The sequence below is a fragment of the Beta vulgaris genome, chromosome 4, assembly GCF_026745355.1.
Source record: "Beta vulgaris subsp. vulgaris cultivar EL10 chromosome 4, EL10.2, whole genome shotgun sequence".
Lineage (NCBI taxonomy): Eukaryota > Viridiplantae > Streptophyta > Magnoliopsida > Caryophyllales > Amaranthaceae > Beta > Beta vulgaris.
Window position 1 is genome coordinate 43,911,163 of NC_079205.1, and position 26,441 is coordinate 43,937,603.

A 26,441-nucleotide genomic window follows, 5' to 3' on the forward strand; every position below is an offset into this window, starting at 1 on the left:
TAACAATGTGTAGTTAGTAGGATTCAAACACATGACCTTTGAAATGAAATGTGAGAGTTTAACCACCAATCCACTACAATTTGAATGCTTAATATTTCATAGCAAGACATAATAAAGTCTTACAATTATATGTATGTAATTATAAAGATATAGACAAACTTTTTTATCTCTAACACTTTTATTAAGTAATAACATTCTCTTACCCCAATTCCATTGAAATTATTATTTTCATGCCTGGGACATTGTCTGGACCAAAATACTAGTTATTAATTAAAAGAAAAATATACAAGAAGCCTCTAAGCCCTCAATCTTCACCTCTCACCACTCTTCACCTAAAAGGTGATTAATAAATTGTCCGTGTTCGGCACAAGCTTTTTAAGTAGTATTTAGTGTCTTGACTAGGTCAAAACACTAATTAAAATAAAAAAGTAGTGTTTGGTAATTTAGTGGTGTAAGTAGCTTTTAATGGTATAAGTAGTGTTTGTGAAAAGCTAAAATTTGTATATGTTCAAACTTTTTAAAAATAAGTTTCAAAGTTAATAATATTCCTTCCAAATTATTTTTTTAGAATTATCTCAATAAAATTTGTTTCCTTGTATATAAAATAGATGTTCAACGTTTTCATAGTTTGACCACACGACTAATTTCTTCAAACAAAATTAGTATTAACAAATAACTTCTTGCATTATAGTTCACCCGCTTCTTTTTTGATGAAACATTTGTTTTCCGGGGTCAGTTTTTAATAATTCGGACCATATAATCATAAATTGCAAAGTTTTAAAATAGTAATTTACTCCTCATTGATATGTCATTCCATCATTTCTATCCATACATAATACACAAAAAAACGCATGTTGGAATATATAGATGGTTACAAAGTTTGTTACTTAGTTTTCTTACTACAACGAAAGTTAGTTTTAGTTAATGTAAGTAGTTAAGTATCAATAGTTTCTTGTACTTCATTTTATAACACAACAATATAATACAATGTAGTCTCTTTCTTCTCTTCGCTCTCTTCCTCTTTGTACTACCTTCTTGAGCTTTTCTTGAAATGTCATTAATGGGGTTCAATCACCAAAATTAACAACGCCATAAAACTATATTGTCAATAACATAAAAACAAAAATATTCAAATGTGAGACCATGTGTGGTTGTTTTCATATACATTAGGAGGCCAGTGACTTTTAGCATATTACTTCTGCTAGTGATAAAACACTATCAGCTAGTGGTCAGTCTCACCACTATTAGCAAATGATCTTGTAATTTATAAACTTGTTTTTGTGTATTAAAGCATTTGTTATATATAAATCAACCCCTATTTATATGTTTTATACACTTGTTATTCATAAACCAACCCGTATTTGTGTGTATTAAATATATTTTTTTTGTCAAAAAGTAAAACTGTGATCTTTGACAAAAAGTAAATGTTGTAACATTTAATGTGTTGTGCTAGCTTTTCCCCTAAAAAAGTGCAACTGGTTATTTTTTAGAACCCTTTTCTTTGTTTACAACACTGATTAATTATAAAATTAACCCATTACATGTTTATGTGTTTGAGACACTTGCTATTTATAAATCAATACCTACTTGATAGTGTTTTATCATTGTCCATGTTACTTCAACATGAACCAAGAATTTTGATTTGTTCCTTTTAAAGGTTTGAACTAATAATATACTAATAGATCCTTACTTAAAAATATTAATAATATAAGGAATTTTTATCATACATTCGGGTGTGTCATGTTGATGTACCATGAGTATGGTACACTCAAGGTTATTTTTTTGCTCATTACTCATTTGAAACCTCCAAATGAATATATACGTATAATAAGGTAGAGCTCCACATGAGCAAATGAGCAAAAAATAGCCTTCGGTGTACCGTACAAATGGTACATCCGGGTGTATGATGAAGACACTCAATAATATAACCAAAGTTATTAGAACACGATCTGAATTGTGGGATCGTACAATCCCACGATCCAATTTTAGCAAAACGATCCCGATCACAAGCGAAATCGTTGGGCTGATAGGATCTCATCAGGATCGTATAGGATCGAATATGATGGTATAGGGATCGAACAAGATCAAATAGGATCAGTAAATCCTACTTTTCACTTAGATTGTTGCATGATTGATCAGGATTGCATAGGATCGGATGATCCTCCTTTTTTAACGTACTAGCAATATATGCATGCGATGCGTGCAATAGTATATTAATATGAGTAATGTTATATGCAGCCCTTAAGGTTACATATATATAAGCATTAAATACATTTCCTAAAATGGTATAAATTCTGATATTGATGATAAAATCACACATAAATCGATGTAATCAATGCTTTATTTTTCAAAAACTTTTCCTTTTAAGCCTCTCATGTGCAGCTCTAGGGGCTGCATATAGCTTTTTCCTTATTTTAAAGGCAATAAAGCTTCGCAAGAGTGAGATAGATTAGATAAAAAATAAAATTTGTGTTTATGACGTTGGGTTATCAATTTTTGGGCTTGGATAAAATGTAAGTTGCTTTTGGGATCATTTTAATCTCTATTATATAAGCAAAGGGGGGAGTTATGGTGTCGCCTCTTGAAAATACGTATATACCCTTAATCTCACAAAAAATAATAAAGAAAAGATTTTTTTAATTCTTTCCTCATTTACAAATATGGGTAGTAAAAAAGCTTTACATTACCAAAAAAAATACATAAAAATGTATAAAAGGAAAATCACAAGTGAAAATATGAATTGATGACTAAATCAATTTTCAAACAATTATAAAATAAAGATTCACGGAGATTCTTACTATCCAAACTCTCAGTTGCAATAACAATTTCAAATAACATGCATTAACAACCCATAAAAGAATTAAGAAACTTAATTAGAAAATATTCATTTTTTCAATTTGTTGGGGATCACCAATTAGTTGGGATTATATATAATTAAAGATGTAAACATACATCATCAGATAATATCAATTTATAAATTATTTTTTTTATTAAAGCACTACTCACCATAGTATGTCTAAAAACCACTATTACCCAGTGAAATTAAATTGAACTACTACTCATAAAATACACTTATAAAATATACGTATTTTTTGTTTAAAAAATAACATAATCTACATCATTTTTTAATAGGATGGTTGTTGAATATTCTATCAAAAATACAAGCTAACATATCCTACATCGAGTTAGTCTTTTATGGAAAATATTACTCGCTCTTTCCACTAGAAATGCAAATAAAATATCATAACTTTCATCAATATTCACCATAAATATTACTCTTAAGTTGGTTTTCTAACACTTTTTGATGTTACTATTAATATTAATAGGAAAAAGCTATATGCAGCCCTTAGGGTTGCACATGAGAGGTTTAAAAGGAAAAGTTTTTGAAAAATAAAGCATTGATTACATCGATTTATGTGTGATTTTATCATCAATATCAAAATTTATACCATTAAATGTATTTAATGGTTATATGCAACTTTAAGGGTTGCATATAACATTACCCTTAAAATATTAATATTATGTGAGAAAAACTATGATTTCAGCATTCATATTGCTTAGAAGATGTGTATTTAGTCATTTAGTAATGATTTTTTTTGCTCCTTTATGCAATATTATACTCCCTTCGTCCCAAATTAGTTACTACATTTTGACCATAGGCACTATTCACGTCATAACTTTGACTATCTTTTACTCCATATACATAAGAAGAAACATAGTCATATTGGATCTTGTTTGATTCGTCCCAATTTGTATTTTCCAAATATATAATTTTTATAATATTTTCATATATGTAACTCAAGATATTGGTGTTTGAAGTTGCATCTCGTAAATTGTGATCAAAAAGCAAATTAAATGTAGCAACTTATTTGGGACAGAGGGGGTAGGTATGTACCTACTCCTCTTGCCGATCCAAAGTGGGATTCCAATCCAGACAACAATGGCTCAAACTACATAAAATTTATATGAGGACAAATGATAATTATATTTCTTTATTGTATAGATTATCTGCTAAATATATAATTAATGTAAAAAAGTTATACAAGTTTGCACATCGTTTGGAAATCGGAACCAAGAATTTTGTTCTTTTTAAGATTGGAACTAATAATAAACCAGCACATCCTTACTTTAAAAAATTAATTGTATATGTGCTCAAACTATATATTACTTTATATAAGGACAAATGGATAATGAATTTATATAAAAAAAGTTTACAAACAGTACAAAATGCGGTGAGCGTGGATCGAACACGCGACCTTCAGATCTTCAGTCTGACGCTCTCCCAACTGAGCTATCCCCGCTGATTAATTGCATGCCATTGACTTAGTAAATTAGTTAAGAATATTTTAAGATTTTTTTTTTAGTCATGAGTATCAAATTCTTAGTTCTCTAGTAAAATTTAAACTCTGTTTTCCATTAATCTGAAACATTATAACACTTTTTTTTTTTTTATTCTTAGAATTTAGATATTTAATTCAAAATTAATTTGAGTATGTAACATGTTATTTATGGTTGAGCACAACCGGGTACCTAGTAGAATTTTATAGACCCGGACCCAGTGGGTATTAAAATTTTAGAATTGAAATTGGAATTGGTCAAACCGGGTCCAAAATTTTTAGACTCAGACGCGGAACCGGTGGTTACCAGGTCTAAAACGGGGTACCCAGTTGTAAGTTTAACAACATACTAAGGGCCTGTTCTCCCCAGCTTATTTTCAGTTCAGCTCTAATCAGTTCAGTTTAGTTCAGCTCTAATCAGTTCAGTACAGTTCAGCTCAGCTCCATTCTTTTATAACCATTTTGTTAAATATTATTATTATGTTGGTATAATTTATTTTACTAATTATTGTTATCATCATTATTATTATTTTGTTTATTATAGCTTTACTCATTATTATTACTATTATTATTAGGAGGAACATGGTTTAGGTCAAAGCACAAATAAACCCACGTTTTTTAGCCCATAAACCAATCAAATGGCGTCAAGACGGTTTATGATGTAATTTTTGCGGTCCAACCCAATCATTATTTTTATTACTAAATATTATTATATTATTAAATCTAATTATTAAAATAGTAATATTAATTTACTTCTTAGATATTATTGTTATTATATATCATCATCAAGTATTAATATATTAATACATAATATAAAATAATAATTATTAATTATCATTATTCATTATTATTATTATTATTATTATTAATTTATGATTATTAATATTATTTATTTATAACTATCATTTAAAAATATCCAAAATACTATTATTATTATTCATTATTATTACTTATCATTATAATAATTATTTGATATTCATATTATTATTGTTTAGATATTTTATATATTTATTACATTCAATTTAATTCAATTTAATTCAATTCAATTCAATTCAATTAAGTTCAGTTCAGTTCAGTTCAGTTCAACTCAGCTCCAATCAGTTCAGTTCAGTTCAGCTCAGCTCCAATCAGTTCAGTTCAGTTCAGCTCAGCTCCAATCATTTCAGTTCAGTTCAACTGTTTTATGCCGAAAAGAACAAGCCCTAAGATGAGCCAATTGAGCTAAAAAAATTTTTAAAAAAATTAAATGGGTCTAAAGGCCTACTAAGTACTAAATTTTTACTTAACAACTATTATCCTATTACCAATTCTATATGAGTATATGAAAAAAAAACCAATTCTAAATACCTGGTACCCGAACCTAGACCCGCTCCAAACGGGTACCCAGATTTGGAATCGGTCCAACTGGGTACCCACCAGGTACCGGGTTTGATAAAATTCTACCCAGAATTGAAACCGCATGCAACTGGGTCCAATTTTTGGACCCAGACCCGGACCCAGTTGGACTGGATCCGGGTCTGGATCCGACGGGTCCATACTGGGTCCGGATTTGGGTCTAGATACCCAGAATTTCTACTCACCCTAAAATTGTTATCCTTATATTCTTTAAGAGCTTATCTTATATATAGATAGTTAAATCATAATCCTACTCGTAATCTTGTACTCCCTCTGTTTTTTTTTATCATTCCTACTTTTCTGTGCGCGTCTTCCAATGCGCGTTTTAAAACTTAAATATCTTTCATTATATATTAGTAAAAATTATAACGATTGAATATTAATAAAGTACTAATTGAGACGAATCAAACAAGACCCTACATGACTATGTTTTTTCTTATAAATTGAGAACATTTGAGAAGATTCTCTCTATGCATGAATAGTGACAAGATTCCAAGTGAGAAAGATAAAAAAAAAACAGAGGGAGTATTACGGTTTTTAATTATTATTATTGGCTCCATATGTATATTGGAAACCTACTATACCGTTAGCTCGTATCTTTTATAGTTTAGTATAGTTATCATTTGTACTTTTTATTTATAAATAATGAATAGTATAATTTTCTAGGTTCTATAACTATATGATAAATGATAAATCTATATCTTAATATAATTTTTTAAAACATATTTTGAGGAACCTCCAACGTATAGAAAAAATTTAATATGTTAAATTAAGTTAAAATCATACATAAGGTCTTACTACCTTCGTTTGCTAAAGATCTTCCTTGTTACTGTTACTACAGATATCAATGAAATCAAGTTGTGTGGGGTGTGGGGTGGGTAAAGTAGGAGAGAGAAAGGGGTTAAGATAAATAAACAAATAAAAAGGGGTTAAAGGAGGAGAGAGAAAGGGAGTAAAATTGAATTAATAATGTAATGGTGGATCATATGATAGGGACATGAGAAGGTAAAAAGGGGAAAAAAGATTCCAAATAAGGAATAAAGTAAAAGAGGGAAGATATTTTGGAAACGCATTTAAATGGAAAGAGGGAAGATCTTTAGGAAACGCACTTAAACGGAAAGAGGGAATATCTTAAGGAAACGGAGGGAGTATAAGAGAGCGGCTACATTTAATTTAAAACTAGTATTTTACCCTGGACGATGTCCCGCGTCAGTTATAATTATTAAATATATTACATAAATTTCATATTGATTCTATCAGCTTTCCGTAATATTCTATCTAGTACGAAATTGAAAATGGATGTTATGGGGTTAGTGTTGGGTTAAAATGAGATAGAATGGGCTCGCTAAAAAGAATGTGGGCTTGAATAAGTCTAATTTACCGTCTATTCTAATAATTTTTGTAATATTTAAAGGTAGTTTGTCAAAAATGAAACTAACTTTTTTAAGCATCCTAAACACTACGTAGTATGATATGTCATTAATTTCATTACTATAATCTATACAAATATATTAAAAGGCGTGCAAAAACAAGAAATTGTGCCACGTGGCGCTCTTCCTAGGGAGTTTTAGTTCATGTAATCCATGTACAAATAAAAAAATTAAGAAATTGCATGGTATAGCCGTATAGGGTTTGATCCCAAGACCTCAAGTACATATACTAAAGTTTCAACCACTAGGCTAAGTTGTATTTAGTGTTATTATCATAAAGTATTATATTAATAAATAAATTTGTTTTTACCCGAGGTATAGCCCTGGGTCTAATAACTAGTTATATATTTGTAACATGGCAATATTAGGTGACACTCTCTATACTCTAAAAATACATATATGTGGCAGTTCAACTTAATTATATTGATTGAAAAAAGAATAAGTTACTAAATTTGAATATATCATATATTAAAGATGTAATTGAAATTGTTTTGAATAAATAAGTAGGAAAATAGTTCAACTACATAATGCTTTTGCAATGCAAATGAAAAACTACTTCCTTAGGGCCCATTCGGTATTACTGCGGTTTTCTGTTTTTTGATTTTTTTTATTTTCAAAGTCATATGATATACTTCCTCCGTTTCTAAATAAGTGCAACATTTGCATAGTGTTTACTATTCATAGTTTAAACTTTAATTAACTTTGGTGATTTACATTTTAGGAAAAACATAGTCATGTGGGATCTTGTTAGATTCATCTAAATGTGAATTTTTTTAATATCAACTTTTTATAATTTTTACTTATTGATAATTAAAGATATTAATGGTTAAAATAATGCATTGGCAAACGTGAAAACAAGAAATGTTGCACTTATTTAGAAACAGAGGAAGTATGTTCTATAATGAATAAAAAATTAGTCAAATTTATTGGGAACATGATGATTGTGAAAACTGACAACTGAAAAGTGAAAACCACATTTTCTGGTTTCCCGTTTTTGGTTTTTAGTTTTCAAAAAAACTGAAAACTGAAAACAAAAAACGATAACGAACGGGCCCTTAATTAGTTCTTTTGTTTCTTAAACATCTATTAACTAGGTACACTTGTCGATAGACATCTTTGACCATCAATATCTTCAATTATATATGATAAAAATTGTCAAAATATAAATATTATAAAAACATACATTGAGATTAACATATCGACAACTAAAATTATGACATGTATCTTTATATATTAGTAATTAAAGATAGTCAGAGTTGGTATCTAAATAATGTAAAAAGTCATATGATGCATCTATTAAGAAACGCAGAAAGTATTATCTTGTTGAGTCATGCAATGACATCAGGGTACATACACTTGAAACTTCTTTCCACTACTAAACAAACATGCGGATTTATACTTCCTCCGTCTCAAAAAAAATTTGAACACTTGTTAGGACATGTTGTTTAAGGTGAGAAGTCATAATATGATTATAAATGTTCTTTAAAAAAAAAGTAGATGTAATAGGAGTTTGTTAGGTATTTTTTGGAGGAGAAAGAAAATTAGGTTGTTTTCATAATGATAAAATTAGAGCTTGTGGGGCAAAAGGTTGTAAGAAATCTATACCATAATAGTGGGATCATGTCAAAATGGAAGTATTCAAGCTAATATAGGCCAAACATAAAAGAAAAGTGTTTATACTATTTTGGGATGAAGGAGGAATAAATAAAATAACAAAATTAATTTAGGAACAAAAAGTACATTAGGACTTGAATGACAAACCATCATATAAAGTTTAGGCTTTAATATCCATACTAATATATTAAAAGGTGTTAGTAATAAAGTCTATGTGCCACATGACACTCTCCTCTAATGCTCTAATGCAAATGCTCTATTTTCATGTCACACCCCTCAATTGAAAAAATAACGTTATGTAGTTAGGGCCTGTTCTCTTCGGCATAAAACAACTGAACTGAATTGAACTGAACTGAACTGAATTGAATTGAATTGAATTGAATTGAATTAAATTAAATTAAATTAAATTAAATTAAATTGAATGTAATAAATATATAAATACTATATAAACAATAATAATATGAATATTAAATAATTATTATAAAGATACTTCCTCCGTTTCCTAAAGATCTTCCCTCTTTCCGTTTAAGGGTGTTTCCAAAAGATCTTCCCTCTTTTGCTTTATTCCTTATTTGGCAAAACAAATTTCCCTATTTACCCTCTCATGTCACTATCATATGGTCCACCATTACATTATTAATTCAATTTTACTCCATTTCTCTCTCCTACTTTAACCCCTTTTTATTTATTTATTTATTTATCTTAACCCCTTTCTCTCTCCTACTTTACTCACATCATGCCCCACACAACTTGATTTTCCTTGGTATCTGTAGGAATAGTAAGTGGGAAGATCTTTAGGAAACGTAGGGAGTAAGTAAGTAAGTAAGTAAGTAAGTAAGTAAGTAAGTAAGTAAGTAAGTAAGTAATAATAATAATAATAATAATAATAATAATAATAATAATAATAATAATAATAATAATAATAATAATAATAATAATAGTATTTTGGATATTTTCAAATGATAGTTATAAATAAATAACATTAATAATCATAAATTAATAATAATAATTCATGATAATAATAATTATTTTATATTATTTGTATTAATATATTAATACTTGATGATGATATATAATAACAATAATATCTAAGAAGTAAATTAATATTACTATTTTAATAATTAGATTTAATAATATAATAATATTTAGTAATAAAAATAATGATTGTGTTGGACCGCGAAAATTACATCATAAACCAACTTGACGCGATTTGATTGGTTTATGGGCTAAAAAAGGTGGGTTTATTTGTGCTGACCTAAACCATGTTCCTCCTAATAATAATAGTAATAATAATGAGTAAAGCTATAATAAACAAAATAATATATAGAAATAACAACAACAACAACAACAACAACAACAACAACAACAACAACAATAATAATAATAATAATAATAATAATAATAATAATAATAATAATAATACTTAATAGTAATGATATAAAAATAAATAATGATAATAATAATAATGATAATAATAATAATAATAATGATAATAATAATAATAATAATAATAATAATAATAATAAGAGTAATTAGTAAAATAAATTATACCAACATAATAATAATATTTAACAAAATGGTTATAAAAGAATGGAGGTGAACTGAACTGAACTGAACTGATTGGAGCTTAACTAAACTGGACTGAACTGAAAATAAGGTGGGGAGAACAGGCCCTTACAAGGTATCGAACACGTAACATTTGAAATGAAAAGTGAGAGCTCAACAATGAATCCAATATAACATCGTTATTTATTATTTTAAAATAAAATATAATAAGATCTTGTAATTATATCTCTCTAAAAGACTTATTAAATACCCAGTGGCGGATCCAGGAATCTGAGAATAGTTGGTCACACTCTCAGTAGCACGGAAACGGGTATACGGACGGTCGAAAGGGTACAGGGATGGAAAACGTCAAAATTAAAATTTTAAAAATGGGTACGACATAAATTCAGCTAAAAGAAAATAACAACAACTTAACTTGCAATTGCAGAACCAAGGCTAACACCATATGCTAGTTACAATTGCTCTAAACTTGCAATGTACACAATTCCGAGTGAAATCACTTTATCTCCACAAATAATCACATCAAACTATTGATGTATCAACAAAAAATCACAAAATTCTCCCAATATCAGAGCATAGCCGCAATATGAAAAGGCCAAAAATCATAAGAAAAGGATAGCAAACAACAAAGTATAGAATTATAAGCAAGAGACGGATCAAAAATACGACGAAAACTAACCTGAGGTTGATCCTCATTGGCGTGACTGCATTTTTTCTTCAGCTTCTTATCAACGGCGTCACCATGGCCGTCGAATCGAAGTGAAAAGTGATGGATTTTTCGATAGAATAGTTGTGAAATTTCGAAGATTTTTCTTTCGAATAACCAAACCAAACTTCAAATACAACAAAAATCGAAGCATTAATTGAGCGAAAAATCAATGAAAATCTAATGCAAAATCAGAACCCTAAATCTATGAAACTGAAATTTTGACAAGGCCTCCAATTCATTCAATAAAATCAACAACCAAATCAATTAATTTAACAACAAATCCAAGAATTCTCGAATCAAAATCATCTAATTTCAAAAAAATTACGTAAAACGAAAAACCTAACCTGTGAAAAATAGGAGATTCAAGAGGACGATTCGAAGAAGAAGAATTTCGCGAGTTTCCCCAATCACCATAGTTACGACACCAACCCGGCAACACACAAGTTTTTCCCCAAATTCTAGGGTTTTGAATGATAATTTTTTATCTCTGAAAAATGCAAATCGGGTATCAATCGGTAGATCAAGGCGAGATGATAATCTAAGTTGAAGATTTGAAAGAAAAAGGATATTCATGTAAACAAAATTCAAGAATTTTACTTAACAACTTGAGGTTGAAGGAGAGAGGAAGAGAAAGAGACGTGAGAGAGAGAAAGGGGGCCGCGTTTGATTTTTTTGGTCAGTGAATGAGAGAGAGAGTATTAATTTTTTTTTTCCAAAATAATAATTGGTCACGTGACCAATTGTGACCCTACATAGTTCCGCCAGTGTAAATACCTTAACACATATATCGTAATTCGTAATAACAATATATTATTATCTCTTTCTACGTAAATCTATCTTTCTACTATTTTTCTACTTAAACTCTCTAGTCTCTCCTGTACCCTCTTCCATCATAATACCAATATATTCTCTTCTTGTAGTGATTTCCGAACTTAGATAGGAAATCTAGTAGACATAGTTTCGAATAGATAGAGTTTGTCATCAATTTCGTGAAGTGTTTCCTAATTCCGAGTCCTATTATACTTGGCAATTGGCATTAGTTTGTTATATATACACATTGTCAGTGAATACAAGATCTCACGTTTTTGCCATACAATTAATTTTCTTCTTGGTTTTACACTTCTTCCTCTGCTTTCTTTACCTCTGTTTTTCCACTTTCTCTAACACAAGAACAACACAATGCCAGCAGGAGTATCTGTAACCCAAGGGGGGAAAGAATACCCTGGAAAACTCACCCCTTACGTTCTTGCAACATGCATTGTTGCTGCCATGGGTGGTCTCATCTTTGGTTATGATATCGGAATTTCAGGTATTGCAACAAACCTTCCTTATTTTATATATATTTTTTGATCCATATGAGCTACGAAGGCGGTATAAAGTACAAAGAAGGGGAGGGGGATTCGAACTTGTGAGGCTGTGACCTATCGTTCACAACACCTCAATCTTAACTACTAGGTCAAGACATCCTTGGTTTCCTTATTTTATATTTATACTTCATGTAGCATGGAAACGGCTAGAATTTTACATGGAAACGTTACATGTCCGGATTTATTACTACAAAAAAAAACAGGGATTTTGGAAACAGAAAACCTTAGGTCCCATAGATTTCTTCCGTGTTTCAAAGGTTTTCATCAATATGTGTGAGTTGGATATTTAATATGTACTATATTTAATTGACTTGTAATTTTTTTTGTGCAATTTTGTTTAGGTGGAGTGACATCTATGCCTGATTTCTTGAGCAAGTTTTTCCCATCAGTATACAAAAAAGAAGCAGTAGATACAACAGTAAATCAGTACTGCAAATTTGATAGTGTGACACTAACAATGTTCACATCATCTTTGTATGTGGCTGCTTTAGTGGCTTCACTTGTGGCTTCAATTGTAACTAGAAAATTAGGTAGAAAATTATCCATGTTATTTGGAGGTCTGCTTTTCTGCGTTGGTGCCATCATCAATGCTTTAGCCAAAGATATTGCCATGCTTATTGTTGGTCGTATTTTGCTCGGTTTTGGCGTTGGATTCGCCAACCAGGTACTTTTTTTTTTCCTTTTCTTTCTATTACTTGGCCAATGCCCCATTGGTTATCAGTATGTTTGAATATAAGTTCTACAGAAAATTCCAAATTGCAGCCTTTTATTTGATTTCTGATATTTTCACATCGTTTAATTTTGTCTTCTTTTGTTCAACATTCTTTTTCACTCCTAAAAATTATGTTATGTTCTTTCAACTTATCTGAATGTATTAGACCTTAAATATTTTTATATGAACTTATTGAAAACATAATTAAACTTATTGAACCGTATTAGTTCATAACTCCGTATTAGGTCTTATCTGAATTTATCTGAACTAATTATACCTTATTAGTAACTTATCTGACGTTATCAGAACTTATTTTGTGAGTGCCAAATCTTACTTTTATTGTACTAAATTTCTTTGAACTTTCCTTGATTTATGTGTTGAAGTTATGAGCTAATTATGAATAGAACATAATGTTTGTACTCTACCTTTTTCATCATTTACCCATTATGAAAATTGAGAGAGTCATCAAACTAAATTCTGGATCATTAATAATAATATAAGAACTAATCTTAGTTTAAGTCAATGGTTAACCTTCATCTTTAAAGTTTGCCATAATTCACAGTATTAATATTGATATTTGAAAAAGGTCCACTATTAAATTTACTAAATCTAGAGTAGCCATGACTTATTATTTTAGGACCAATGGAAATAATATTTAGCCTATTATCAACCTAAGAGTAATTTAATTCTACAATCAAATAGGTAAACGATGCCATGTATATTTATTTATTTATGAAATAAAGAAGTGATAATGACTCAATTTAATTACTTTTCTCAGACTAACCTATGTTTAATTACTTAAAATTACAGTCAGTACCACTATACTTATCAGAAATGGCACCATACAAGTACAGAGGATCACTCAACATTGGTTTTCAACTTTCCATTACGATAGGCATCTTAATAGCCAATGTTCTGAATTATTTCTTCGCCAAAATCCAAGATTGGGGTTGGAGATTGAGTTTAGGTGGTGCAATGGTTCCTGCTATAATCATCATTGTTGGTTCCTTACTTCTCCCTGACACCCCTAACTCAATGATCGAGCGTGGTAAATGCGACGAAGCCTTGATCAAACTTAAAAGAGTTCGTGGAGTCGATGATGTTGAAGATGAGTTCAATGACTTGGTAGTCGCGAGTGAAAACTCGAAAAAGGTTGAACACCCTTGGAGAAATCTGTTGCAGAGGAAGTATAGGCCTCATCTTACTATGGCTATCGCAATACCTTTCTTTCAACAACTTACTGGGATCAATGTGATCATGTTTTATGCTCCTGTCTTGTTTAAGACTATTGGTTTTGGAGACAATGCTTCACTCATGTCTGCTGTTATTACTGGCGTTGTTAATGCTTTGGCAACTTTGGTTTCTATTTATGGTGTTGATAAATGGGGTCGTAGGTTCCTTTTCCTTGAAGGTGGTGTTCAAATGTTCATTTGCCAGGTACGATTTGATGTTTCTTGCTCTTAGATCTTTGCTTTACAATTCTTTTGGTGTTTATCTAATCTAATGAATGCTAATTCTACAAATTAAGTATTGCTGCACATGATGATTAATGTATGAACAACAAATTTATAACTCGTCTTTTAGTTAGTGTCTAACCCAATTATACTATTAACTTGTGTTTAATTAATAGTGATTGGACTAGGCAAGACTGTTACGACAATATAATGTGACAAAATTGTTGGTTTAATCAATCCCTTTTGTGCATGTTTTTTAACAGGTTGTTGTAGCCATCTTCATTGGAGTGAAATTTGGAGTAAGCGGAACAGCAGAAAACCTCCCACAATGGTACGCCATAGTGGTGGTGCTATTCATATGCATCTATGTAGCTGCCTTTGCTTGGTCATGGGTCCATTGGGATGGCTAGTACCCTCTGAAATCTTCCCATTAGAGATAAGGTCTGCAGCTCAAAGTATAACTGTGGCCGTCAACATGTTCTTCACCTTTGTAATAGCCCAAATTTTCCTTGCTATGCTCTGCCACCTCAAATTCGGGCTCTTCCTCTTCTTCGCCTTCTTTGTCGTGGTTATGTCCATCTTCGTCTACCTCTTTCTTCCCGAGACTAAGGGTGTTCCTATTGAAGAAATGAGCATTGTGTGGAAGAACCATTGGTTCTGGGGCAAGTACATTCCTGATGAAGATTTACCACATGCTGCTTCGAGTCTTGAAATGGGCAAAAGTAAGATAATGCAAGTATTATAAATGGTTTTAGCTGAAAGTTGGTAGAAAAGATGCACAAATTTGTAGTATTTATTTCATTCGTTTAGTTCTTTCTATTACTTGTTTATGGATTTAATGGTTATGTTAAAGTTGGATTACCTTGTTTTTATAGAATTAGAAGTTATGTTATGGTGGGATTGCCAGTTTTATGGGAACTTTTTTCCTCTAGTGATAGTTAATTGTTTTAACATGGGAATTGAACATTGTTTAACAAATTGTATCTCATACTTGATTTTGGCTGCTGGATTGAAGTATATAATAAATCATATGAACTCTATAATGTAGATTAATCTTTGATAATTTCATTTAAATCATCTGACATCATATGAGTTTACCTCATGAAACTAGACATTTTTTACTACCTCATAAGTCATGTAATCATTTGGTACCAGAACCAAGTAGAATAGTTGCTAAATTTTCACGTAATCAATTCCTAATATGTGATCAACTTTCGACTATATTATTGTCCATTGTCACTCCTTACACACTAAGGGGCGTTTGGTATAAATATTGTAAATGGAATGGAAAGGATTTTAATAAGAAGGGGAAAGGGTAATGATAAGCGTTACCTTTATTTTGTGTTTGGTATAATGGTGGAATGGAAACAATATGAGAAGATTATGATTAAGGGAATGGATTTTGTTTCCACTAGTTTAACAGGGGTAACAAATGGGAGGATTGTGTTATCCTTTGAAAACGGTTTTTGTTACTTATAACTCATATCAAACAACTAGAAACGGAAACACTTACTTGAATCCGTTTCCAACGTAAAAAAAATTCATACCAAACACCCTCTAAAAAACATACTATCTAATATATCAGGGAAGTTTATGAATTATGGACCCAAAAAAAAAGTAAACAACTATCAATAATCTATTTCAATTTTTACTAGCCATTTAACTAAACATAATCTGCATGTCAGAGGAGTGTGGAGACTTTTTATTTTAAGTTATACACGATAATTTTTCTATCTTAAGAGTAATTATTTTTTAAATTTCTTAATAATTTATTATGCCAATTTCACATAAGAGTTGCTAAAAACGTCGTGCATGCTTCAATCACTACAAGTTTAAAATTTTCTTTCCTTACATTAGACATGTTATCACAACATATTGTTGTTTAATTCTTTTTGTTCTTGTAGATTCTTTGTCATGGTGCTACATGTTATCATTGTTGGAAGTTCAACGATTGTCCTCAAATAAAAACCTTAAAGTAAGGAGTGGAAAAAACAAAGTGAATAATTATTTTACCACATGGAAGAAATAGCTAAGCTTTGCCTTATTTCTTGATGAGAGTTCCTAAACACTTATTGTTTGATGAGAAAGCCTTGGTAACCAATTGTTTGAGTCCAAAAGAGACTCAAACGCCCAAAAAGTTACACAATGGTACCATTATAACCTGACATTGGTATCAAAATGTTATCAGGATTGGTACCAAGCATACCTTACTTTGGTATCAATATTTTCGGACAATGGTACCAATATAACCTAGCATTGGTACCAAGCAACACGCGCGTGAAATTTCCAACACATAAAATGACCAATTTGCCCCCGTTTGAGTCCCCTAAGAGACTCAAACGGTTGGACGCCTAGCCAAGCTCTTGTTTGATAGAGGTTTGATAGTGGACCACACACGCGCGAGCTGGCTCATTTTGGTTTCAGCTCACTCTCCAACAGATAAGTTTCTTTTTATCGTTTAATTTGCAACAAGCGCAACATATTGTTGTTTGATTTTTCTATAACTTGTAGATGATTAAAATCCTTTTGAGTCGGATTGTATCATGTGATGCACTTGTTGTAGCTTTAACAAAGATACCAGAAACGATGGCTCAATTTTGATTTATTGTTCATATAAAGAAAATACAAATGAGGTGAAAATCTTGTAATGTGATATTCTCTTAAAAGTTAGAATAAATTGAAGAGAAGTTTTTGCCCCACTAGGGTGTTTGCAATTGAGAGTTGAGTCTATACAATGTTGAGTCTAGTCTTTAGTTTTCTCTTCTTTCCTCTTTCAGATCACATTTCGCTAAGGATTAAGGTCCTACTATTTTGGACACAGTTTTAGTTTAGTTCAATTCAATTTAGTTCAACTACTTTCATTTCACGATTTCAGTTTAGTTTAATCCAGCTAATTTCAGTTCAATTTGAACCAAAAAAACAGGACTCAACACTTGCTTCAACACTTGCTTTTCTTCCAATGATGAGATTTTTTTTTAAAAGGCAGGGAATTAATTAATCAAGAGTCTTCGACTAGAAAGCTTGAGGCCAAGAGTATGATTCTCCCTATTAATTACAACAACAGGTGCCTCCAAGGGCTAGCTTCTCTACTAGCAATCTAGCATTAACAATGGTACATGTCTCTCCAATTAGCTCTTCACTCTCTCTCATCTATTCTCTCTCTATAAGCTACTCTCAAGAACTATAACTAAAAACGTTCAACAACAACAAAACTCTTTAAAGAGCTCTTAACTTTTCATTATTTGGTGGTCCTCATATTAATAAATGAAACTCATTTCATATTATAATCAAAGTTATATAAATTAAGATTTTCATGTAACTTAAATATAGTTACAAAAAAAATTTTCTTTTTCATAATTTATGTAATGTGGAATTTTTTTTAAAAAAATATTAATTTTGAGTGCAAATATTTAATTTCATAAATTAAAAAAATATAGTAGATTTTGTATATGAAATATATCCAATATTAGGCTCATTTTATACATAAAGAAAAATTATATTTGTTGGGATAATAATTATTACCATTTTTGTTTTATTTTTATAAAAATATCATTAAATGGTTGTAAGAAGAAAAGAAAATTAAAATAATTGCAATAGTATGTGGGCCCCATATATAGGAGAGTCATCTCTCCTTCAACCCAAATGGTATCTCTTTCAAGAGCCACTTTGCAAAGTGTCTCCATGAAGAGACACCCAAGACAAAACCAAGAGCCCCGTTGTTGATTAAGAGGTGCCTCTCCATTTTCTCTCTATTTAGAGAGCTAGTTGCAGAACTAGTTGGAGAGTCCCATTGTACATAGGGAGGTCAATGGTGTCACAAGATAACCAATTGAACCTTGACAAGGAGGGAGGGAGAGAGAAATTAGTGGACAGAGATGGAAGAAATGTAGTGGTTTTATATGAGGATGAAGATTAAGGAATATGAGTAGAAAATTAGGAATAGAACTATCCTTATCTTATCAAATTAATACCTAAGTGTTAGAAAATGGGTGTTGTAGTTTGATTAATGCGGAACAAGTCAATGAAATAATAAGGAAGAGAAAAACAATAAAGAAGATAAATAGAAAGAACACAAAGATTTACGTGGTTCAGTCAAAATAGACTTACGTCCACAGGTGGGGGATTAGAGCTTCTTCACTATAATAGAGAAAAATCAGAGAGAATAATACAAGGAGTCCTAAAAAATTAGAGGCTAAAAGTGTTTCAAAAGTTATGTGTTAAATAATGAACACCAGGAAGCCATTTTATAACATAAGGAATCCTATACAAAACCCTAAAAGAAAAATAAACCCCCCCCCCCCGAAATAAGTCAAAATTCATCCAAGTTAAGCCGCTCAATCAGGCCGGGCTACATCCGCCCGATCGGACGACATCTGTTGTGTCTTAATTTGCGATGAACTCCCGATCGGGCGGGCCTGCGGAAATCGATTTTGACGAGTTCAAGGCACGAAACTTTAACAAATCTCCACCTTGACTTGAAAACGATCAAACAGGATAACTCCACCTTGAACCAAGAAGTGATGCTCACCCACATAACCAAAGAACCTCCACCTTAAACAAAATTCCATGAACTTACCCATTGTAGGCAATCCAGAAAGCAAGATCTTCTATAATTGTGTACCGATGCGTCTTCGGACACCAAACTCTGCATACAAAACCATCACATGGCCGCCTAGATCGAGAGTATAAAGTCACCAACGCCAAGCATGCTTCCTCTAATTGAACAAACTCTCTTCAAACACTTCTTCATCTTAACAGCAAACTCAAAGACAATTCTAGAAAACTGAATGACAAAAATAATTTCCAAATTGCAATTGTACTTAATAAACACAAAAGTACCAAATTTGAGATAAGAAATAGCATAACTAGAACAAAAAATCTACGGTTTTTTCACCATATACCCCTGACAAATTTTTTTTGCACTATATACCCTTTCAAGTTTCCAAATTCACCATATATCCTTCATTTTTCAAAAAATACACCCACTTACCCTTAATGACCAATGGCGTTAACGTTCGTTAGTCATTAACTCCTAATCCCCTCCTAACCCAAGTTAACTAACCTAACCCCTAACCCCTTTCCCCGACAACCCCACCCCCTCCCCTTTCCCCGGCAACCCCACCCCCTCTCCGCTCCACGTGCAACCACCACACCCTTCGAAAAACAGAGGAACGCCGACGAGATGCCCCCTTCGAGAAATAGAGGAACGTCGATGAACAACCTGTGACCGGCGCGCGAAACAGAAGATAGCTTCGAAAAACAGAGGGGGGGGTGCGAAAATACGGTTAGGTGGGGTGCGAAAATTCGGTGGGGTGGGGGTCACAGGTGCGAAAATCCGGTGGGGGTGGGGGTCACAGGTGCGAAAATCCGGCGGGGTGGGGGTCACATGTGCGAAAATCCGGCGGGGTGGGGTGGGGTTCACAGGTGCAAAAATCCGATGGGGTGGGGTTCACAGTGCGAAAATCCGGTAGGATGGGGGTCACAGGTGCGAAAATCCGGTGGGGTGGGGGTCACAGGTGCGAAAATCCGGTGGGGTGGGGGTCACAGGTGCGAAAATCCGGTGGGGTGGGGGTGGGGGTGGGCGAGGTTGCGAGGGTGGGGATGGTGGTCTGGCGAGGTTGCGGCTGGGGTGGTGGGGGTGGTGGGTCGGCTAGTGGGCTTTTAGGGTTAGTTATGTTTTTAGGGTTTGTTATTGTTATTAGGATTATTTAGGATTTAGGGTAGTTAGGATTAAGGCGTAATGACTAACGAAAGTCTAACACCGTTAGTCAAAACGATAAGTTGATGTTTTTTTCGAAAAGTGAGGGGTTTATGATGAATTTGGAAACTTGAAAGGGTATACGGTGCAAAAAAAATTTGTCAAAGGTATATGGTGAAAAAACTGAAAAATCTAATGCATAACAAAGATTGCTAATTTATTACAAACTCAAAACCAATCTATCATAAACTCCAAAAAAAGAAAAAACCACACGGTTTCTCGTTTTACTAAGAGATCTCAAAAGGACACCAAACATGAAAAGATCATAGAAAACGACAGCCTCAAATCTTTTAACCTTAAAGTGCAAGATCATCATCAAGAACGGTGTCGGCGATATTTGCAGATTGGTCCTCATTGGACCTTTCCCCATTTTTCTTCTTTGATTTCCAACACTTAGATTTAATATGACCCTTCACATGACAACAATTACAGATTTTATTTTTGCCAAAATTCTTTCCACCATGAGCAACAAAAGCATTTGCGTGAGCAAAATTATTAGATTTATTAACCAATTTATTGTCAATTAAATCTCTCAGAGTTAAGGCATCCTTAACATCTTGCATACTCAAATCATCTTTATCGTATACTAAGGTATCTCGAAATTGCTTATACGAAGGTGGTAAAGAACACAACAACCTAATAGCCATATCTTCATCATCGATCTCAACATCGATATTTTGCAAATCCATAATTAGAGAGAATAATTCATCTAAATAATGAGACTCAAGTAGTTTACCTTCTTTTAAACTGAGATCATGAAGTCTATATTTTAGTAGTAAACGGTTGGTTGATCACAGACTTTGTTATATAAAGTGACTCCGACTTCAACGACAAACCCACATCAGTCGTCTCTTTGGCAACCTCTCTCAAAACTTCATTAGACAGTCTTAAATGAATCGCCAAGAGTGCCTTCAAATCTATATCCTCACACTGATCATCGGTAGGGGTGTGCAAAAATATCCGATCCGAAATATCCGATCCGAAAATCCGCCGATCCGATCCGAAATTTCGGATATCCGATCCGATTTTAAGATTTCGGATATTTCGGATCGGGTATCCGGAAAAAATTTCGGGTTTTCTGATCGGATACGGATCGTGATTTTTCAAAAATTTCAACGGACCCGATCCGAAAATCCGGTGATCCGATCTGAAAACCCGGTGATCCGATCCGAAAAGATCGGATATCCGAAAATTTCGGATCGGATTCGGATCGCAATTTCCCCGATCCGAAATTTTCGGATATCCGAATTTTCGGATCGGATCCGATCCGATATCCGACAATGAACACCCCTAATCATCGGTCGTACCTGAAGGCTTTTTGGATGAACCTTCAAGAGCCTTGTGACAGCCACTTTGAACCAACATGGCTTTCATCTTTAATTGCCGGAGGCCAAAATTTACTTGCCTATCAAATTTCTCAATATCGAATTTCATTGGCATAATAAAAAAAAAATTAAACTCGTTCTATAAACACCTAAGATCTTAAACAACCAAGCTTTGATACCAGTTTGTTAGAAAACGGGGTGTTGTAATTTGATTAATGCGGAACAACTCAATGAAATAATAAGGATGAGAAAAATAATAAAGAAGATAAACAGAAAGAACACAAGGATTTACGTGGTTCAGTCAAAATAGACCTACGTCCACAGGTGGGGGATTTCTTCACTATAATGGAGAAAAACTAGAGAGAATAATACAAGGAGTCCTAAAAATACTAGAGGCTAAAAGTGTTTCAAAAGGTGTGTGTTAAATAATGAACACCAGAAAGCCCTATTATAACATAAGGAACCCCATACAAAACCCTAAAAGATAAATAAAAAACCGAAATAAGTCAAAACCTGTCCAAGCTAAGCCGTCCAATCGGGTCGGGTGACATCACCCAATCGAACGATCAATTTCTCCAACCTTGCTGACGTCTCAGGCCTGATCGGGCGACGTTCACCCGATCGTAATTCGCGACGGTCGCCCAATTGAGCGTACCCGCCCGATCCGGTCGGGCGAGGCCTGCGAAAACCGATTTTGACGAGTTGAAGGCACTGAACTTTAACACTAAGGATAAACGAAAAGGAGAGAAATAGACAATTGTATCCTTAATGATAATTAACCAGGGAGGAAATAATGGAAATGTTGTGAGGATATACAATTATTTGCCATCTTATTTCTCCTCCATATTAAACCTAGGAAAATGCTTGTCTTAAATCTCTTTTTTAACAGGAAAAGGAAGACTATCATTAATAAATTAACATACGACATCTACAATAATAATAACTTTTATGTAAAAGATAATCTAAAACATAAAAATGAAATTTATCATTCAATGTACTAATATAAACGCTTTAATTGAAGCCGTTTTTTTTATATTATAATAATGCAACCATAAGCGAAATTCGATTACTCAACGCCTTTTACGTTAGATGTTATAGTAAATTGGAATCTAACCTTCATCTTAGTATTCCAACAATAAACGAAAGAATATTATTGAGCTTCAACCAATAAGTATGAATTCCCACATCTTCAACTTCAAAACTAACCAAAAATCCAAGACTCATGACGACAGTAGATAAAACAATCATATTGATGGAAACAAACCTCATAATAAAGGGGAAAATTATCAAAAATAAACTATAAATAAATAAAACAATCAATCAAGCAAAGAAAATATATTTAGGACTTTCCACTGGTATAACAATCGACGAAATTCCCCTACAAGAACACTAATGAAGACTAAATTTTGAGAGAGAGGCTATAGTTTGGGAGTGAGTAAAGGAGATAAATTGCCACATCATTTCGTAGGGGCTCAATTATTTTAGTAGTGGAAAAACATTATCTTAAATCTTAATATTACTGTTCAAAAGACAAATATACAAGAAGGTTTAAAACCCTCGATCCTCACCTCTCACCACTCTTCACATAAAAGGTTAATACAATCTCTTAAATGATGTTTAATAATAATTATTCATTAATTTTAAATTTGTACTTTTTGAAAATGAGTTTCAAAGTTAATAATATCCTTCCCAATTTTTTTTTGAAGTATCTCAATATGATTATGTTTCTTTATACATAAGACATACGGTTAGTGTTTTCACAGTTTGACCACACAAATAATTTCTTTTGACGATATAAGTATACATTAACAAATAACTTCATGTATTATAGTCATTCGTTTCTTTTTAGATGAAACGTTTGTCTTTTCGGGGTCAAACTTCAATAATTTGGATTATATAACCGTTAATTGCATAATTTTAATAATAGTAATTTACTCCTTGTTGCCATGTCATTCCATCATTTCTCAGTACGTAATACCGGAAAACAAAATTCCATAAAGTTTTATTGTCAACAACAAAAAAATAAAAAAATATTCACATGTAAGGTCATGCGTGGTTGGTTGTTAGTTGTTAGTTATCAAATATATCAGGAAGTCAGTAGTGGCTCTTAGTATATTAATTCGACGTTTAATAAAATACTATCAGCTATTGGTCAGCTTGACCATTATTCGGGATAATCTTAATTTATGAACCCATGGTTGAGTATTAAAGACACTTGTTATTTAGAAAGCCATATTTATGTGATTGAGACACTTGTTATTCATCAATTATTCGTCAATCAACCCCTATTTGTGTGTGGGTTAAATTGTACTTTTTGTCAAAAAGTAAAATAATGATCTCTGGCAAACCGTAAAAGTTGCATCGTTTAGCGTATTTTGCTAGCTTTTTTCCCCAAAAAAAGTGCAAATGTATTTATTAGAACCGTTATGTTTGTATTTACGACACTAGCTATTTATAAATCAACCCATGTTTATATATTTGATACACTTGTTATTTATAAATCAATACCTGTTTGCCTGTGTTAATATGCTGAGATTACTAAATAATCCCTGATAATATGATAATGGTCAGGATGACCCCTAACTGATAGGGTTTTATCTTTGCTCATGTTACTTTAGAGTGAACCAAGAATTTTGTTCTTTTTAAGGTTGGAACTAAAATATACCAGCACATCTTTACTTTTAAAAAAACTAATAATGTATGTGCTCAAACCATTATATTTATAATCGCAATTTGAATGGTAGGATCATGCGATCCAATTTTAGCAAAAACGATCTGAACCGCAAGTAGAATCACTGGACTTCTGGGATCGGAGCAGGATCAAACAAGACCGTATAGGATCGTAAAGGATAGGTAGTTCCTACTTTTCACTTAAATTGTTGAATGTTTGATCATGATAATGTAGGATTGTAACAGGATGCGGTAGGATATATAACATCGAACGATCTTACTTTTTATTATTAAAATGATCCCAAAAGCAAAAAAAAGTTTTTTCTAACCCCAAAAAATATAACCCAACTTCATAAACACAAAATTTATTTTTAATATAATCTCTCTTACGAAAATATTATGTGAGAAAAACTATGTTTTTAGCATTGAGATGTGTATTTAGGCTATGTTCAGTTCACCTTATTTTTGCTTATTTCAGATCTAATCAGATCAGATCAGATCAGATCAGATCAGATCAGAAAAAATAAGTTCAGATCAGATCAGATCAGAAAAAATAAGTTCAGATCAGATCAGATCAGATCAGATCAGATCAGATCAGACCAGATCAGATCAGATCAGATCAGTTCAGATCATATCATGCTTATATTTAAAAACTCATTATTATTAAATATCTTTCACTACATATTAATAAAAATTATAATAATTGAATATTAATAAAGTACTCATTGAGACGAATCAAACAAGACCCCACATGACTATATTTTTTCTTATATATTGAGAAAAATCTAAAAGATTATCTCTAATTGTGAATAGTGTCAAGATTCTAAGTGAGAAAAATAAAAAAATACAAAGGGAGTATTATTATTTACTAGTACATTTGTTCAAAAGAATTATTATTATTGTTGTTGTTGTTGCACTTATTAATTATTAATATTGGTAATTATTATTAATCTTGTTGTTACCATTATAAATGTCATTGTTATTATTATATTAAGTTATTTTGTTGTTATTAATTAATAGAAAATTAAAAGCCACGTGTTAAGAACATAAGATTGATGCAAAAATAAGAAATATATAAAATATGATATCTCAAATTCATGACAACGAAACTACTAAGTTTGGATTACATTTCAAAATAAGCTAAGTGTGAGATACAAATTATTATAAATTTAGATTCGGTATACCTGTTCCTACCGAATTCCAAATCTCTCTAGCTATTTGAAGTTGCACGATATTTATTTATTTTTTGCTCAAGTCATAGTTGTTTGTATATCTTATTCTATTTTATATGGAAAAAAAAGAGTTGAGTTTGCCGACTTCTCAAGTGTGAAACTTTTTTTTAAGGGAAAGTGTGAAATAACATTGTATAAGTGCTCTTATAAAATAATGACTTGAGTTATATAATTATTTTAGTAATAATAATAATTATGATTATAATTATTATTGCTGTGCTTATAATAATGATAATAATAATAATTATTATTATTAATAAAAGTTGTAATAGAAATAAAATGATAATAATAGTAATACTATAAAGAAGATCTTATAATGTATTGCATAATAATGATTTACAAAGTAATAATATATTTTATATAAGATAAGATCTTGTAAATCACATCAGTTCAGATCAGATCAGATCAGTTCAGATCAGATCAGATCAGATCAGATCAGATCAGATCAGATCAGATCAGACCAGATCAGATCAGATCAGAAAAAATAAGTTCAGATCAGATCAGATCAGAAAAAATAAGTTCAGATCAGATCAGATCAGATCAGATAAGTTCAGATCAGAAAATTTCAGGTGAATCAAACATAGCCTTAGTCATTTAGTAACATTTTTTTTGCTCCTCTTTGCAAATTTGTAGGATCTTATATCCTACTATCAGATTTGATTCAATCCTATCACATCACATGGATCCAAAGTGGGATTTCAACCTGACAACAATGGCTCAAACTACATAAATTTATATGAGGACAAATGAATAATTTTTTTTTTTTGAAGGTAATGAATAATTATGTTTATTTATCATGTAAATTATCCGTTAATTATATAATGAAATTGTATTTATATATTTATCAAAAAAGTTACGAACCATACACAAAA

General features: G+C 31.7%; 1 protein-coding gene and 1 non-coding gene across 2 annotated transcripts; one reads left to right on the forward strand and one right to left on the reverse strand.

The window, feature by feature from the left end:
- Window positions 1–4,228: 4,228 nt before the first annotated feature.
- Window positions 4,229–4,301, reverse strand: TRNAF-GAA (transfer RNA phenylalanine (anticodon GAA)). The gene has a single exon. It is a non-coding gene; the product is annotated as a tRNA-Phe (tRNA).
- A 7,772-nt stretch (window positions 4,302–12,073) lies between these two features.
- Window positions 12,074–15,505, forward strand: LOC104907567 (sugar carrier protein C). The gene is given in 5 exon segments (XM_010696508.4): window positions 12,074–12,360; window positions 12,760–13,082; window positions 13,941–14,567; window positions 14,848–14,974; window positions 14,977–15,505. Coding segments are annotated over 5 exon segments (1,560 nt in total). The 5' UTR covers window positions 12,074–12,230; the 3' UTR covers window positions 15,330–15,505.
- Window positions 15,506–26,441: the final 10,936 nt, after the last annotated feature.